At 43.1% G+C, this 15691-nt stretch overlaps 1 protein-coding gene across 1 annotated transcript in view; it reads left to right on the plus strand.

The window, feature by feature from the left end:
• The first annotated feature begins 2063 nt into the window (after positions 1-2063).
• The window catches only part of LOC136718086 (disintegrin and metalloproteinase domain-containing protein 10), a 30989-nt gene continuing 17361 nt past the window's right edge, over positions 2064-15691 (plus strand). Inside the window, exons 1-6 of the mRNA XM_066695708.1 lie at positions 2064-2206; positions 3167-3314; positions 3546-3664; positions 3937-4092; positions 11740-11834; positions 12555-12677. Coding sequence (XP_066551805.1) covers positions 2146-2206; positions 3167-3314; positions 3546-3664; positions 3937-4092; positions 11740-11834; positions 12555-12677 — 702 coding nt within the window. The 5' untranslated portion in view covers positions 2064-2145. The remainder of the gene's footprint in view (positions 2207-3166; positions 3315-3545; positions 3665-3936; positions 4093-11739; positions 11835-12554; positions 12678-15691) is intronic.

Genomic DNA, 15691 nt, shown 5'->3' on the forward strand with positions numbered 1-15691 from the left:
TGGCCCCACCCTCTTTCAGATCAGGCCGTCCCGATCGGCCAATCAGGCGTTGGCGGGTGTCGTGGGGAAGGCAGCGGCGTGTGGAAAGAATTCAGGAGTCATAACCTTGAGAAAACATTACAGTCGACGAGATCTGCACCTCGCCTGCACCGTTTGACAGGAGGAGCGCAAAGTGACGACCGGTGCAAAAAAGAAAGAGAATCTGAGCTTTAGGAATGACACCAGAGCCGTGTTTCTCACATGCCCCTTCTGTGACTCATTGGAGCTACTGATATGGCCAATTACATACTGATAGGGCCCCAGTAGCCCTACATGATGAGTTTATTTCCCCTTTCTCACTAGGGACATTGTAGATAAAAACTATTGTCAACTAGAAAGTGGTGGAATTAGATGTATAAAAATATCAGCAAAGGGAAGGAAAGTTACAGACACAGTTGAAGCAACAGATGGTTATGTTCTTATGTGTGCTGATTATGAGGTGCTTCAGTAATGTTCTCCTACCCTATGAGTTTGTTACGGGAAAGACATTGTCAGTTACAGTGAGGGAAAAAAGTATTTGATACCCTGCTGATTTTGTACGTTTGCCCACTGACAAAGAAATGATCAGTCTATAATTTTAATGGTAGGTGTATTTTAACAGTGAGAGACAGAATAACGACAAAAAAATGCAGAAAAATGCATTTCAAAAAAGTTATACATTGATTTGCATGTTAATAAGGGAAATAAGTATTTGACCCCTTCGACTTAGTACTTGGTGGCAAAACCCTTGTTGGCAATCACAGATGTCAGACGTTTCTTGTAGTTGGCCAACAGGTTTGCACACATCTCAGGAGGGATTTTGTCCCACTCCTCTTTGCAGATCCTCTCCAAGTCATTAAGGTTTCGAGGCTGACGTTTGGCAACTCGAACCTTCAGCTCCCTCCACAGATTTTCAATGGGATTAAGGTCTGGAGACTGGCTAGGCCACTCCAGGACCTTAATGTGCTTCTTCTTGAGCCACTCCTTTGTTGCCTTGGCTGTGTGTTTTGGGTTCTCACCCAAGATTTGACGGTACATGGCCCCGTCCATCGTCCCTTTGATGCGGTGCAGTTGTCCTGTCCCCTTAGCAGAAAAACACCCTCAAAGCATAATGTTTCCACCTCCATGTTTGACGGTGGGGATGGTGTTCTTGGGGTCATTCCTCCTCCTCCAAACAGTTGAGTTGATGCCAAAGAGCTCAATTTTGGTCTCATCTGACCACAACACTTTCACCCAGTTCTCCTCTGAACCATTCAGATGTTCATTGGCAAACTTCAGACGGGCCTGTACATGTGCTTTCTTGAGCAGGGGGACCTTGCGGGCGATGCAGGATTTCAGTCCTTCACGGCGTACTGTGTTACCAATTGTTTTCTTGGTGACTATGGTCCCAGCTGCCTTGAGATCGTTAACAAGATCCTCCCGTGTAGTTCTGGGGTGATTCCTCAACGTTCTCATGATCATTGAAACTCCACGAGGTGAGATCTTGCATGGAGCCCCAGACCGAGGGAAACTGACAGTTATTTTGTGTTTCTTCCATTTGTGAATAATCGCACCAACTGTTGTCACCTTCTCACCAAGCTGCTTGGTGATGGTCTTGTATTTATAACAGTAGGGATTTTAAGCTAACTATACAATTATGTAAGGAACTGATTACTGATTAACTTTTTATTAGTTACACAATTTTAAAAGTCAAATGTAAGCAAAGTATTAGTGAAATGAAAGGTTCAATTAAGTGATTGAGAGCTCTGTTGGAACAAAAACTAACAGGGTAGGATGTCCTCCAGAACCAGGGTTGAGATAAAGTCTAAAGAAAAGAAAAGTGTGATATCAAAGATGGGGCCAGGCATTTAATGCAGATAATCCCTGTAATTCAGCTACATCTTACAAACATGTCTGTGAAAGAGTGCCTTGTTTCACTTTCAGAATTGCATCCCTTTAGGCAGTGTCCTACAAGCCTGAATATGTCTGAAGGTTTGTATCCTTTCGGGATAGCGACCAATGAAAAGTCAGTCTGTGAGCTCTGAACAATGATTCACGTGCCATGGTTGTGAAAAAACAGTCAAGTAGTTGACTTGGCTTAAGAGCAAAAGACTCTGAGCTCCCAAAGACCGTGGACCTTTGTAGAATATGAATGTCATTGAATGCTTGCTCTTAGTCCTTTTGTTTTACTCAGATATACCCAGAGCAGGTAAGAAGCCTTTTTTTCATCTAGTCCTGCATCGGTCTGCTAGAATGACTTTCACACTGGCAAAGGGGTCTCGATATGTACTCTGCCTGGTCTCTGTTTAGTGTAGGAGTGGAAATATCAATTGAGAGGGTGCTGTTTCGGCTTGCCTGCCTTGGAATGTCATGGAGAACAAGAATGGGGATTTGAGCACACCTTAAGTATATGTGTACAGATTAAATATCCTACTTGTTTTTCCTCCCTGGTTGTTCAAAAGGACTTGCACAATAGTTTCATATATCTGACTCCAGCGATGTTTTCTCTCGGCCGAAGTGGGGTGATCGTTTTATAAGCTTGTTTTTTGATTTTTGTTGTTTTATTTGTTTCTTACGTTTGTAGTGTTGAGTCACCAAGAGGGACTCAGTCAACACTACACATCCTAAATAAGTGATTGCACACAGCCAGTTCTTAATAACGGAGATTTGTAAGCTTAGGAGCTGTTAACAAATGAACGAAAGTATGAATCTGTTAAGAGAGAAAACAGGGCTAACAGATCCAGACAGAAGTTTTTTGCAGTGGATCGTGATATTGCATGTGAGGGGTCAGTCAGGCGATCAGGAGAGTGTTTTCAAATTTGACCTGCTCACAGTTTTGGTTGGAATATTTAAAGAGCAGTCAGATCAAACCAGGAGGGGAAGTGCACTGTTACTATTCCCTTCATACTCACAACCCCCACACATTTAGAAAGAGAAAATCTGCTTGTTCCTGGTGCTGATAGTCCAGAGTGCATTTTAGATGTTTCCATTACAAGTGGCATAGACAAGGTCAAGGACAAGGTCTCATGCGATTGAACAGATTCTCAGGAAATTCAGATGCCATCTCGTGGTTGGTTTCCTTGGCTCAGTCCTGCTTGACCACATTCCTTGCCAGATCAGTACTCAAAATCTCAACAAGGGTTGTAAAGTGTATCTTTGATCTCACCAGGAGCTCTGAAGGCCATCAGCCCGTTCATAAGGCACTATGAACGGCTGTCATATGACCTCGAGGTTGTTCACAAGAATCACGAACGGGCAAAGAGAGCGACACAAGAACACCAGAGGGTCCTCCAGCTGGACTTCAGAGCTTACCAAAGGTAAAGGGCCTTAACTGAGTGTCTGCCTCTAATGCCCTGATCTCCAGTCTGCTGCTGTTAGGTGACTTCTTAATGTTGTAAGCTTGACCGATCCAAATAATGGTTAACAGCTGTTTACTTGGACGCCTGCATCTGCTGCCCTTGAATGCAGTATATACAGACAGCTGTCCCATAAGTCCCACTAACAGCGTGGCAGCTGTTCTTTTCTCACTGTCTTGTCTGTGGCTTTAGGACGTTCTGTTTACGGCTGAGGAGAGACACGACAGCGTTCTCTGAAGACTTCAGAATCCATCTCCAAAACGGGTCCCAGGCTGCCGACCTCTCTCATATTTACTCTGGTGAATTGGAAGGTATTGATGGCAGTTTCCATGCATAAAAAACATACGCTATACAACTTCACATGGGGACCTGTCACCCCCCATGGACTGATTTGTGCTCATGTCTCACTTTGCTGTACCCGTGCGTGGTCAGTGGGTGGGGGGGGGGGGTGGCCAACAGGGGATAGAAACCCAGCACATCTGCCTCACTTGTTGGAACAAATTTATAACTGTTGACCTGATTCATCCCTGTTACCCATCATGCACCCTGAGAATTAATGCAGATTTTATGACTTTCCATGCAGATGAGCGAGGCTCCATCTGCCATGGCTCTGTCCTTCAAGGCCAGTTTGAAGGATTCATCCAGACCAGGAATGGGACGTACTACGTGGAGCCCCTTGGGAGATATGACCAGAACCACTCTGAGCACCACTCGGTCATCTACCATGAAGACGATGTGGGTAAGTCTTTAAAGACCAGCATTACAGGCCAAGGAGGGGGAAAAGGTCTCAGAGGCACTTGGGGACATCCCAGTCAACTGTGTCTCTGGCTCTAATAGGAACTGCACAGGGGGAGCCATTGCACAATGATTCTCAGGCCAACTATGAAGTAAATTGCAGCAGATAATAAGGCAAGGTTGAGCCATCACCCTGAGACGTTCATTTGAGGAGCTGTATCTGTTACCTAAAATATGACTCATGATTATTGTCATTAGTAGTAGTAATATTATAATTTTACTATTGGGGTTGGGTAGGGTTAGTGGCTCCTGTATCAGGGCAGTGAAAAGATGTGATGAGGGCACATTCAGTCCACTGGGGAACACCAGCACAGGAGGTGGATTGTGTTGGCAGCTGGTAAAGATGATACAGGGATTAGGGTGCGGGAGGAGGAGGGAGTATGGGAAAGAGGACTGGGAAATGTGAGAGCCTTCTACTCTACACAAGGTCAGCCTGTGAGCAGCACTCTAAAGGGGATCAAATCCCACATTAATGACGTACCGTACATTCATGTGTGTCAGAAATCATGATGCAATCCCCCTGGCACTGGAGAACTCTGCACCATTGCACTTCACAGCCCAAGCTTGATGTGGCTGAGAAAGGGTTAAAGTCATATTATCTGTCCGATTTGTGCACAGGTCCACTTAAGAGAAAGGGTAACATGAGCTGGTATGTGGGGGCACAAGACTAACATCAGACTTTAGTCTTGTGAAAATCACAATCGCTTTGTCTCAGTGAACAGAGGAACGCAGAAGGCAGAAGTCTCTTTGGCTCCTTAGCCCTGCAAGTGTAAATCTCTTCTGCTTAAGCAGGAAGTTTGTACAAGGCAGATCCAGAAACTACTTGGAAATCAAGCATCTAAACAAAGGCAAGACACCCTGGGGAGAATATCCCTGTTTCATTTTTCGAAGAACAGGAAAGGGACCAAAATCAATTGAAAGTTTAACTTGGCTGCTAAAAATGGTAGTTTCCATATTTTGATATTTTGATATTGATGTTTAAGATTTGTTGTAAATACTATTCAATGTCTCACGAGTTTCGCAAAGATGGATCTCATTTAAAAATATATATATATATCATTTTTTTAAAAAGGTCTTTTTTTTTATTTTGTATTTCCCTAATGATCGTGAGCTTGAATTTAATTAAAACACCCACCCATCTGGCAGTGAAAATTACACACGCAGTATTTGATGACAGGCTTTTGCAGTGGAGACAGGGGGGCGCCTCTGGCAAACTGAAAGCTCCCTTTGAGTCCTGCTTGTAATTTGTGTTGCTTTATGTGACCCTTCCCCCCCCACCACTTAACCCAGCAGTCTGTCTGTATTCAACCAAGAGGCCTGCTCAGGGTCTTTGAGTTCAGAAATGAAAATCTGGATTCCCTAGAGGTCTCCCAAACCAGGCAGAGAACAGCTGTATGAAGCCCATCTCTGCAGCTGTCTGGATGGCGACTTTGGGTTAGCGGGAAAAAGGGGAACAGGGCCATCCCTGATGCACACAGGCTGTCTTGGTTTTGTCTCAGGCACATGGGTACCAAAAGAAGGATTATGGCCATTCTTCATCCTAGAATCGTCAGCGCAAGGCAAGGCTTAAGTCCGTGGCACACTGGATCCGATGCATTATTTGTAGTACGTCATCCGAAAAGTTGTCCGTCAAGGAGATTGCCCATTGGCTCCGTTAAAACAGCATCAGATACACAGTCTGTCCCCATCTTGCGCTGGTGTGTGTCTTGCAAGCTACGATACTGTTTCTTACAAAAATAAAATCACACAATCTACACCTCAAACACAACAGCAGAATGCATGGTTCACATTAAAACATTTACTTGAAAGTGAATAACTTAGTCAATTATGTAGGTCAATTTTGCGTTGTTTATCCGTGCTTAACAACTTTCTAGAGCTCTAGCTACATCAATAGGTACCATTCATGCCCAGCTCCTCCGCGATCGTTTGCCACACAGGTCCATAAATATTGTGACAGTGACACAATTGTCATCATTTTGGCTCTGTACGCCACCACAATGGATTGGAAAGGAAACAATCAAGATGTCCTTGAAGTGTAGACTTTCATCTTTAATTTGAGGGTAGTTACATCCAAATTGAATGGTGTAGGAATTACACCCATTTTTATATGTGGTCCCCCCAATTTTAGGGTCTCAAAAGTAATTGAACAGACTAACATAATCATGAATTAAATTGTTAGTTTCAATACAATACAATACAGGTTGCAAATCATTTGCAGTCAATGACTGCCTGAAGTCTGGAACCCATAGACATCAGCAGATGCTGGGTTTCTTCCCTGGTGATGCTCTACCAGGCCTGTACTGCAGCTGTCTTTAGTTCCTGCTTGGTCTTGGGGCGTTTTGCCTTCAGTTTTGCCTTAGAAATCAAAACAAACCAATCAGAGAGATAATAAAAACAGTAGGTGTGACCAAATCAACTATTTACTATTTCTTAAAAAGAAAGAACACACTGGTGAGCTCAGGAAGACTAGAAAGCCCGGAAGACCGCAGAAAACAACTGTGGTGGATTAGAAGAATTCTTTACCTGGTGAAGAAAAACCCCTTCACAACAATTGGCCAGATCAAGAAAAGCCTCCAGGAGGTAGGTGTATCTGTGTTTCCGTTCAAATCCATTGTGGTGGCGTACAGAGCCAAAATGATGACAATTGTGTCACTGTCCAAATATTTATGGATCTAACTGTATGTCTGTATCTATTTGCTTTGTTGTATACTTCGTGATTAGACATGCAAATAATAAGCTTTTCCAGAGGACACAAACAAAGTGTATCAATTCACGTCTTCCCGTCAATTTTCATTGGTCAGTGTAATTTTAAAGCGTGTAAAATTGGATCGAATGGAAATCATTTCGATTCCAAAATTGATGGAAAATTGACAGTGATGGACATCTTTTCTGTTTTTTTTACGCACGTACAAATTGGATGCAACATCAGATCCAGTGTGCAAAGGCCTTTACTGAAGTGATGACAACAGCAGCTCAGGCCATAGTCTTACTAGGTGACAGTTGTAATGTTAGAGCTTCCAATAACTTAATTAATGTAATTGTGTACTCGGGTAGGCTTATTTTATTGTTAACACACCAAACACAGAACATTTCAGAGTCTGTAGAGAAGTGTTAAATTAATCCAGTTAATTGTTTAATTAGAACAATAAAGGAGCCAATAGCTGGCTGCATTGAAACCCAGCAGACACTGGAGTCTACACTTCCTACAGGAAGATTTTGATAGTATTATCAGTTACGTGTTGTCTGTTTTTTCATAGTGATTCCAAATAATTAGCATAATAAGTGAACAGCAAGCCTGGTAAAGCAGAATAGGATAATGAGAAAGATATATATAAATATGCAGCATGGGAAACGCACAGAAACAGGCAAGATTTTACATGTTTTCGCTGAACAGGGTCGCCATAGCAGGGTTATAAAGCGATGGGGCAATTCCTTTGAAGGAAACAAGTTCTGTGGCAGGAACAAGGAGGCAGGGCGAGGAGCGGTTGTGACAGGGAATTCTAGCTGCAGCTGAGCAGTTTTGAGTGGGAGGAAACCCACTGTGGCAGAGCCAGAGTCAACAATGTGCAGAGGAATGTCTTGAGTTTATTTGCTCTTTAACAGTATTTCCAGCTGATCATGTGATCCTCTGTTTGAAGTCACACCCCTTGAAGTAGGGAGCAAGGTCAGAGCAGAAGGTAACTGTCGACCATTTCCCATGCTTTCCTGGGGACTTATCACCACTGGGGGTGTTTCTTTGTGTGACTTCAGGGATGAGTGCCATTAAACAAACACAGCATATATATATGCAATACTGTCATAATAAAGTAATTTGTAGTATGTAGTTATTCAGGGATTATATATGAAAATTAAGTTAAGTTCAGCCAATCCATGTCAACAAGAAACGTCAGCGTACATGTTTTGAAGTTTTACCACTGGTAATATCATGGTGTGCATTTAACAAAACATAAAATATCACAGTTGAGACTGGTAGAAGAACTATTGAAATGTATGAAGTGAACTGGAAAGCTTGTTATTCCACAGTTTTCCTAATTAATTTTATGTAACTGACGAGGGCTTGAAGTGAAGATGGCAACCAGGTTATTATTACTACGGCATGCTACTACTTTTAGACCTAGCGTCTGTGACCGAATCGGTGCATCAGCACATTCAGGGCCTCACCAGGGGCCCCTGCAGGATTACATTTGAACCCTAAATATAAAGTCTGTGGCTGTAACCCATTTGTTACGGATCACCTGAAAACGCATGACTAAGGCTTCTGCTTGCGCTTCTTTGGAATATGTTAGCCAAGGATGGGAGACCCAAAAGGAGGGCAATAAGCTGTATCATTCCTGAGAGTGAGGAAGGAATAATCGTCATCTTGTCCACCCATAATAAAGACTGTCAAAATAGAGTTCACTCTTTGGGGGCAAAATTACTTAATCAATCCATCACTTCCACTGTGTATGGAAGGACACAATCCCATGTACCGTTGGGTCTGATTTATGCATTCCACTTCCAACTTCCCCCATATCCCCCTTTTTTCAGTTTTCTCTTTCTCAGAAAATGTGTCTGCTTAAACCACTTCCTTCAAACAATCACATTGGTCCGGGGGGGGGGGTCCTCCCCCCTCCCATCTTCCCAGGACACGGACCCCAACCATCTCAGAGAAGAGGCCAAGAAAATACACTTCCTCTGAAACTCAAGCTGCTTGCTGCCGTTCCCATCTTTAGACTTGTCCCAAACTCCACCTAGCTGGAGAAAAGTGGCCAAGAAAAAAACCAATAAAAAGCATGACTTTTCACCAAGGACCTTTACAGTTCAAGTGTATCATATTTTTTAAGTTTCCAGCCATCAAATGTGTTAATAGGTGACCAGGAAAAGATCCATTCTGATTTCCATTTAATTGCCACTCTCACTCTCACAAGGGAGTTTGGATACCTTACAAGAGGTCAACGCACTCCTTTTACCCCCTGCACACCACCTACAGAGCTCTTCTTTCAGAAAGAGGACTCAGCCTGGCATTGGCTGCCTGAGTTCGAGCTGAGTGGTGTGACTGGATCATATGTTCCCTCTGCTGGCATCACCGGCAGTGTGATCGCAGCCTGCCAGGGTGACTGTGCTGTTCTCAGACGGGACAATGATTAATCCTGCTCACCGCACACACACTGGCGTTTCTAATATGCACCAGAGGGGCCTGAGAAAAGTCACACTCTTCCCTCAGTTTGTGTGCGTGTGAAAGGCTCCCCCACGCAGTAACTAGAGCCCAACCTCCATGCCGTTGAATTAAGAGGGGATCTGACACCTGATTTCCCTTACGGTTAGCAATTCACATAATTTAACGTGAATTTGTTTCTCACTCACGTATGCTTGTGAAAGTAGACGGGTTTCTTGGCTGTGATCTGAACGGGTAGCACTGGAGGTTCTGGCAACATCAGTGCATTAAATCCCTTGGTTGATGTTACATTTCTGCTTGTGTACTCAGACACCACAAACAACAGATTGTTGGTCTCTTGAAGGCTCATAATTCAAGTTTACTGCATTTTTCCCCCCCTAGACATTTTCACCTCTTTGCTAAATAAATGTCACTGAACTCAAGAACGGCATATATTAAATTGTACACCTAGAACTGGGCTTTCCCCCACTGATTTTCTGCTTTCTTTTTCAGCTTGATTACCCCAACTGTTACAGATGTTCTGGGTTTGCTCTCCAGCCGCCCACCTTGCCGTTTGATATTGCTAATATTATTTTCCTGCCTTTGTTCTACCTACTAGTGTTTTTGAAATGTTGAATCAAATTGGTGCAAAACATTTGCCTTCACAATGTGTTTCTCCTCCAGATCGAGGGTGTTCAGTTTTTCAATTTTGTTCTCTTTCAATGATTAAGATGATCCCCCTCAATCAACGGTGGTTTACTTGTTTGCACTGTGTGGTTGTTATTTTCTGGTATCAAATATTTGTTGTTCTCTTTTCTGTTTCAACATTTACTGTACCACGCACGGCAGGAGTCTGTCCGCTACAAATTGTTTACATGGTTACCAGTAGTTTATTGATTCTGTGTGTAAGCATGACTGGGCTCTGTGACTCCGGAAGAAAGCTTAACATTCTTCTGTTACAAAATGCATGCTGCCATCTTTATATTGCAAGCAATCCAGGGTGAGTAATTCCCAACATGTTTGTGTGCTTCCCCCATTGTCCGGGTTCCTCTGCCTTATCTGTGAGCATGACTGCCCAGTGTGAGCCTTCACAGTAACATATTGCATTACACACCTACATTTGTCGGGATATGCCAGGGCTAGCGCTTTCCTGCATGGTTATAGCAATGCTCTCTTATTAATTCTGCAGACTTCAGTAAAACCCCACAGCATCTGAAATTGTGCAGTCACCAGGAGTTGGAACCCTATCTCATTCTGTTGGTCTTGCAAGCTTTGGGAATGGCTTTAGAAAAAACCAATAGGATAGTGTGCCAATGGGATTTGATGTCTCCATCTCTGAAACGTAACTCCTCTTTCTGTCAAAACCGGGCTTCCATGCCTTTGCTGTTATTGCTTAGTACAGTGCCTAGGATTGTTTTACTTTATGCCACAGATTTAAAGTTGCATTTTTAAGATTTTGCACAATGTAGTAAGTCTGCCAGGAGTGGTCACACTGTGTGGAAATCTTCTCGATGCTTTGTAATTACCCAACCGAAAATAAGTCCAGGACTCTGAGTGATACAATACTGGCCAAAGCTGGGCTGTCCACCCTTTTACATGCAAAGGAACTGACTTGTGAGTCTATTAAATCATAAATTAGGCACACAGAGTAAGGAACATTAAGCATTTTAATTTTGCGGTTTTGCATTTAAAATTCGTATTCAGCAGTTAATTTTCTGTAAGCACGTTACACCTGTGTTTTCCAGACTGTCCTTTTAAATAATTAGTTTGACCTGTATGTGATGCAGCAAACCACAGAAAAACAGAGAAATCATAGCAATACATGGAATTGCAAACCTGCAGTAGAACAAAAAAAATAATAGGGCTGTTCCTAATGGTTTAGTACAGTGTGGGGGGTGGGGAGACACTCTCTTGCCAGTGGTATGGTGCCACTCATTGAAAGCGTCCTTATCAACATGGTGAGCAAACACCTGCGCTGTGTAGTACCTCTCGAGAGGAAGTGTTTACAGGTTCCCGTTGACACTCCTCATCAGCCTTATCTGTGGGTTTCCAGCTAACCTGCTGTGGATGCCAGTTGAGCTGAGATTGGCGATATCCCCTGCCCACAACACAAGCAGGCTGAATGAGTAACTCTGTGGCTGTCAGGTCTCTGATTAAAATGTCATTAGATATATTTTCTTCCACTGTCTGGAATGGGTTCAAAGATACTGGACTCAAAGCTAAGTGTGGAGATCTGATGTCACAGCATTTAAAGACACAGGTCCCAACTGGGAATGATTTCAGTGTGACTTCTGTTGGCCTCCAGGTGCCATTAAGTGCTCTCTTCAAAAGGGCCACACAATGAGGACTTGGGGGGTGATTGGGCCTGAGTGTGACCTTGAGGACCCTCCTTTGATGTAATGAGTTAGTTTGTGTTCTAGCTCTTGACATGTCCTTCCCCGTTGTGTGTTTTTGTAGATCTCTCGTCAGTGGATCGCCGCCAAGCTGGTTTCTGTGGATCAGGGAGTCTACAGCACTTCGCTCAAAGCCTCAGACAGGAAGCCGTTGCTCGGGTCAGACATCACATCATTCAGATGGAAAAAACGAAAATCCCTCATTATGGCTGCTGTAGTAATTTCATCCTGTCTTTTTTTCCAGTTCAGGGTCTCTTAAGACTGATCTAATACCAGCTTTTCCTCTTTGCAGAAAACTGAGTGTAAATCTGCGTTAAATCAACAATTGCTATTGGTGGATAGATAGACATTTTGATTTAGTCTGGAGCTTAATCCTATAAAGATGCAACTAACGCTTGCTGAACGCTTGCCAGAGAGTTACACAGTAAACATCGGCATCATCATCGGCCAATATTTGTTTGCTGCACATTCAGTTCAAGGCCACAAAATACAAGGCCATTTGTAGTATTAGTTTTTTGTTGTTGTTGTTTTCATGGCAATTCTTTTGTCTCTTATATTTAACCACACAGTGACAATCATTTACTAGGAAGTAATATCCAGTTAATACAAAATCAACTAATTGTAAGACAGGTCAACATTTAAACAGCGGCGTCAGCTAACACGGTCCCTCTTTTGGCACTGGTTGCAGAATACTAGGGTGCCGAAGAAAGAGTCACACAGATCTCGTGAGGAGGAGGAATAATTTAATGTGTATTGCCTATATCTTGAAGCACTCCATTGTACTAGCCTTTGTAGACAACAGAATGCAAGCAAAGTAGATGAATGTACAGCAGTGATCTTCCATTGATGGTAGTGTGGTGGTTCTGATTGTGTCCCAAGGGGGATCCTGTGTCCAGGCCCAGGAGAACCGTGGACTACACCACAACCAGCTGCATGCTCTACCTCCGCACGGATTACCGCTACTTCAAGAGGTTTGGCAGTAAGGAGGCAGTGGTGGCACAGGTGAGTTCGCCAGCATGCTTTCAGAAATGGATTCGACCCCCTCGGTTCCCAGTCTCAATGACATTAGAGGCCGGTGTTCCTGAGAACATGTGGGTATGCGTAAAGACCCAAGAAAATTCCAACTCAAAGGCTATATATTAATCTTGATCGCTGTCAGTTGTTTGTAGATGGATTTTACAGCCCCTTGTTATGTTAGTAAGCACCCCCCACACCGAAAACCCCATATCAAACAAACCTTGATAGTCAAATTCGCCATTACAAGGTGGCAAAGTGGGTGAGTATATTTCTGCCAGTTCGACAGCTTCTGCTGACATAGCAGAAGCCAAAATGCTGCATCATGCCTTCCCAGTAACTTCTGTACATCAACGATAACTGTGCTCTTTTGACTTCACTCTGTGCTTCACACATAAGAGCTTCTGTTTACCTTTGCCAAAAGTGCACTCACCTGCAGTTTAATGCTTCCATACAGCCTACGTCTGTCCACTGCAGTACAGTGTACTTGTACTTTCCAGACTCACCTTTCCTGCAGGATTAGTACTTGAGTTATTCATGATTGTGAATAAAACCAGCTGCTGGGACAGTTTGAATCATTCCGGACACTCAGGCCATGAAAGGCGTGTTTCAAAGAATATATGGAGTCCAGATGGTTCATATCAGTGTGCAGATGCATCATAGTGTGGAGGTTCGGTAAAATGATATGATTTTCTCATATATATGGAGAGTAGCTAGTTGATGGAGGCAGAGGTATACATTGAAGAAGGAGTGGCATGGCTCTATTTGCAGCCAGTGTCTGCATTTTCTAATTCAGTCAGGAGAAAGTCAATTTTTTGTTTTTGGTGTTGGGAGAGGTAGCTCTGTGTTTATTATTGGATGATTACTTACTACCTACTTAATGTTCCTGTAGTAAGCTGTAATCTAATGCTTTGAGAATAAACTTTAATTATGTACTGTAGTATTTAGTGGTTTAGTTAGTTTAGGTAGTTAGTGACCTGCCTACACTATGGGTGTGTTTTGCAGCTCTGTGTGTCTGTTTTTCAATTCAGGGTGTATTAATTGGCTATTAATATCTTAAAAATGGTCTCTCTTACTATTGTGTCCATGCAGTGCACTGAAATCTTCCAGAATATATTCTTGGTTTGCACTTCTGTAACTTAAAACTTTGCAAGGATTCGACAAATCCCATAACATTTACTTGTTGTAAAATGTGTCCGGTATTGTCAAGTATTTTCAGTGCAATTCAATACATTTTGACCTATTTCTTTGATTGAAGTATAGGTAAATAGTTTGTGTGGGAAAATTAGAATATTTTCCATGGTACGCTAGTTTTGTCACATGGAATGGTTGCCAATTCTCAAATTGCAGATTCAATACCGACGCAAAAACCATCTCCGCACAGTGCTTTTATTGTAAATCGTGCTCGGACATGTTTTAGACACTCTGAAGAATCAAAGTGAATTTGAGTGTTATGGGTTATGAATGCGATTCTGTGTGTCCCCACATATTGAGCACCCATGAACACATGTGCATAAGAACACTCTTCACAACATTTCCGGGGGCGTCACGTCTCTGTGCTGTGGCCCAACGCCTTTTTTTCATGTGGCCAGCTCCACTTTCAGGCTACAATCTCGGCGGCGTATTACTTCAATCAATCAGGAATACCACTCTTTTGCAAGTCATGATTCTAAAAATAAGTTTACATATGGGCGTAGCTATACACAGATCCAGGGCAGGAACGAAAGAGGCCTGAATGAGGAAGAATGGGCCCAGAATTTGCCAAGAAATATTTAATAAAACGCAGATGTCACATTTGGCTTTAATATGTTTGCGTTATGTTGAACAGTGTTCTACAGTTACCTTGTGCCTTGCCAGTGTTCTTAGTTTGCTACTAAAGATCAGTTTTATTAACTAGAATTCCCCCCTTAGAATACTCCCTTCGGTCTTGGGAAAACACGGTACAGAACATTCCTGGATGTCAGTGCTGCTTTGCTCTGTTAGCTTAATCCAGCCATTTCATGCTTTTATCTTCCATAGTTGCATAGTTCACTCCCTATGCTTCACATGTTCAGTTCTTGGTCTTTGATGTCCTGGATCCACTCTCCATCCCTTCCTTTCGCATTAAAAGCTGCAGATGCCATATTGCACTACTGTGGCCTCTATCCTTGAGCTGATTAAAAGCCTTGTGGCCTGACGCCTTCGACACCATTCGTATCAGCGAACTGGAATATGAGGAACACGCCACACTCCGTGAAAGTCATCCGAGATCAAGAACTTAGCTCACCCCCAGTGCATGCAGTGCTTGTTAAATTTCAAGTAGCGCTGGCCTGGTGCCCGTGTCATTCCCGTTGCCAGATCCTACTTTACCCTCAGTGTGGCCAGACACCCATCCTTCCCCTCCCCCTTCCTGCCAAAGGGAGGGCAGTGGCAGTCAGATGCCGCTCTCCCAGACGGGCCATTTAGAATGTGCTGTGCGCTGCCCTCTGCTCTCACCTCCGGCCATCTCTTGGTGTTTATCAGTACCAGCATCCGAGTCCCAGCACCCCCTCCCTGTTAATTCTTTGCTTAACAAAGACTGCAGAGTCAGCAATGCTGCGAGGCTGGAATAACAAGGTGATTTAGTGTGTTTCTGTATTTAAAAACAACTAATAAACCCCCCCCACTGATGATAAAAGAGACATGGTTTGCTAGAACCATCTCTGAAAGGGTTTTGACATTGATTCATGATAATTTCTTCACAAAGCAGGCTTGCCTTCATAACGAACACAACTATGTGTGTGGTAACACTGTAGAGTTCTGTGGGGGAAAAATATAGAAATCCTATCCTGCCTTTGTCCTTGGTGTGCTTGGTTATCAGCAGTTCACATTCCTTTCTTGCAACGTATTATCTGCAAATTACCTTCTAATACAACTGGCAATGTATAGGTTAATGATTATTATTCATGAGTAATGATTATAATATTGATGAGATGGGAAGACTTAGTTTATAATGCCAGTGAAATCACTGATAGCTATTATAA

The sequence above is a fragment of the Amia ocellicauda genome, chromosome 22 (genome assembly GCF_036373705.1).
Source record: "Amia ocellicauda isolate fAmiCal2 chromosome 22, fAmiCal2.hap1, whole genome shotgun sequence".
NCBI classification, from domain to species: Eukaryota; Metazoa; Chordata; class Actinopteri; order Amiiformes; family Amiidae; genus Amia; species Amia ocellicauda.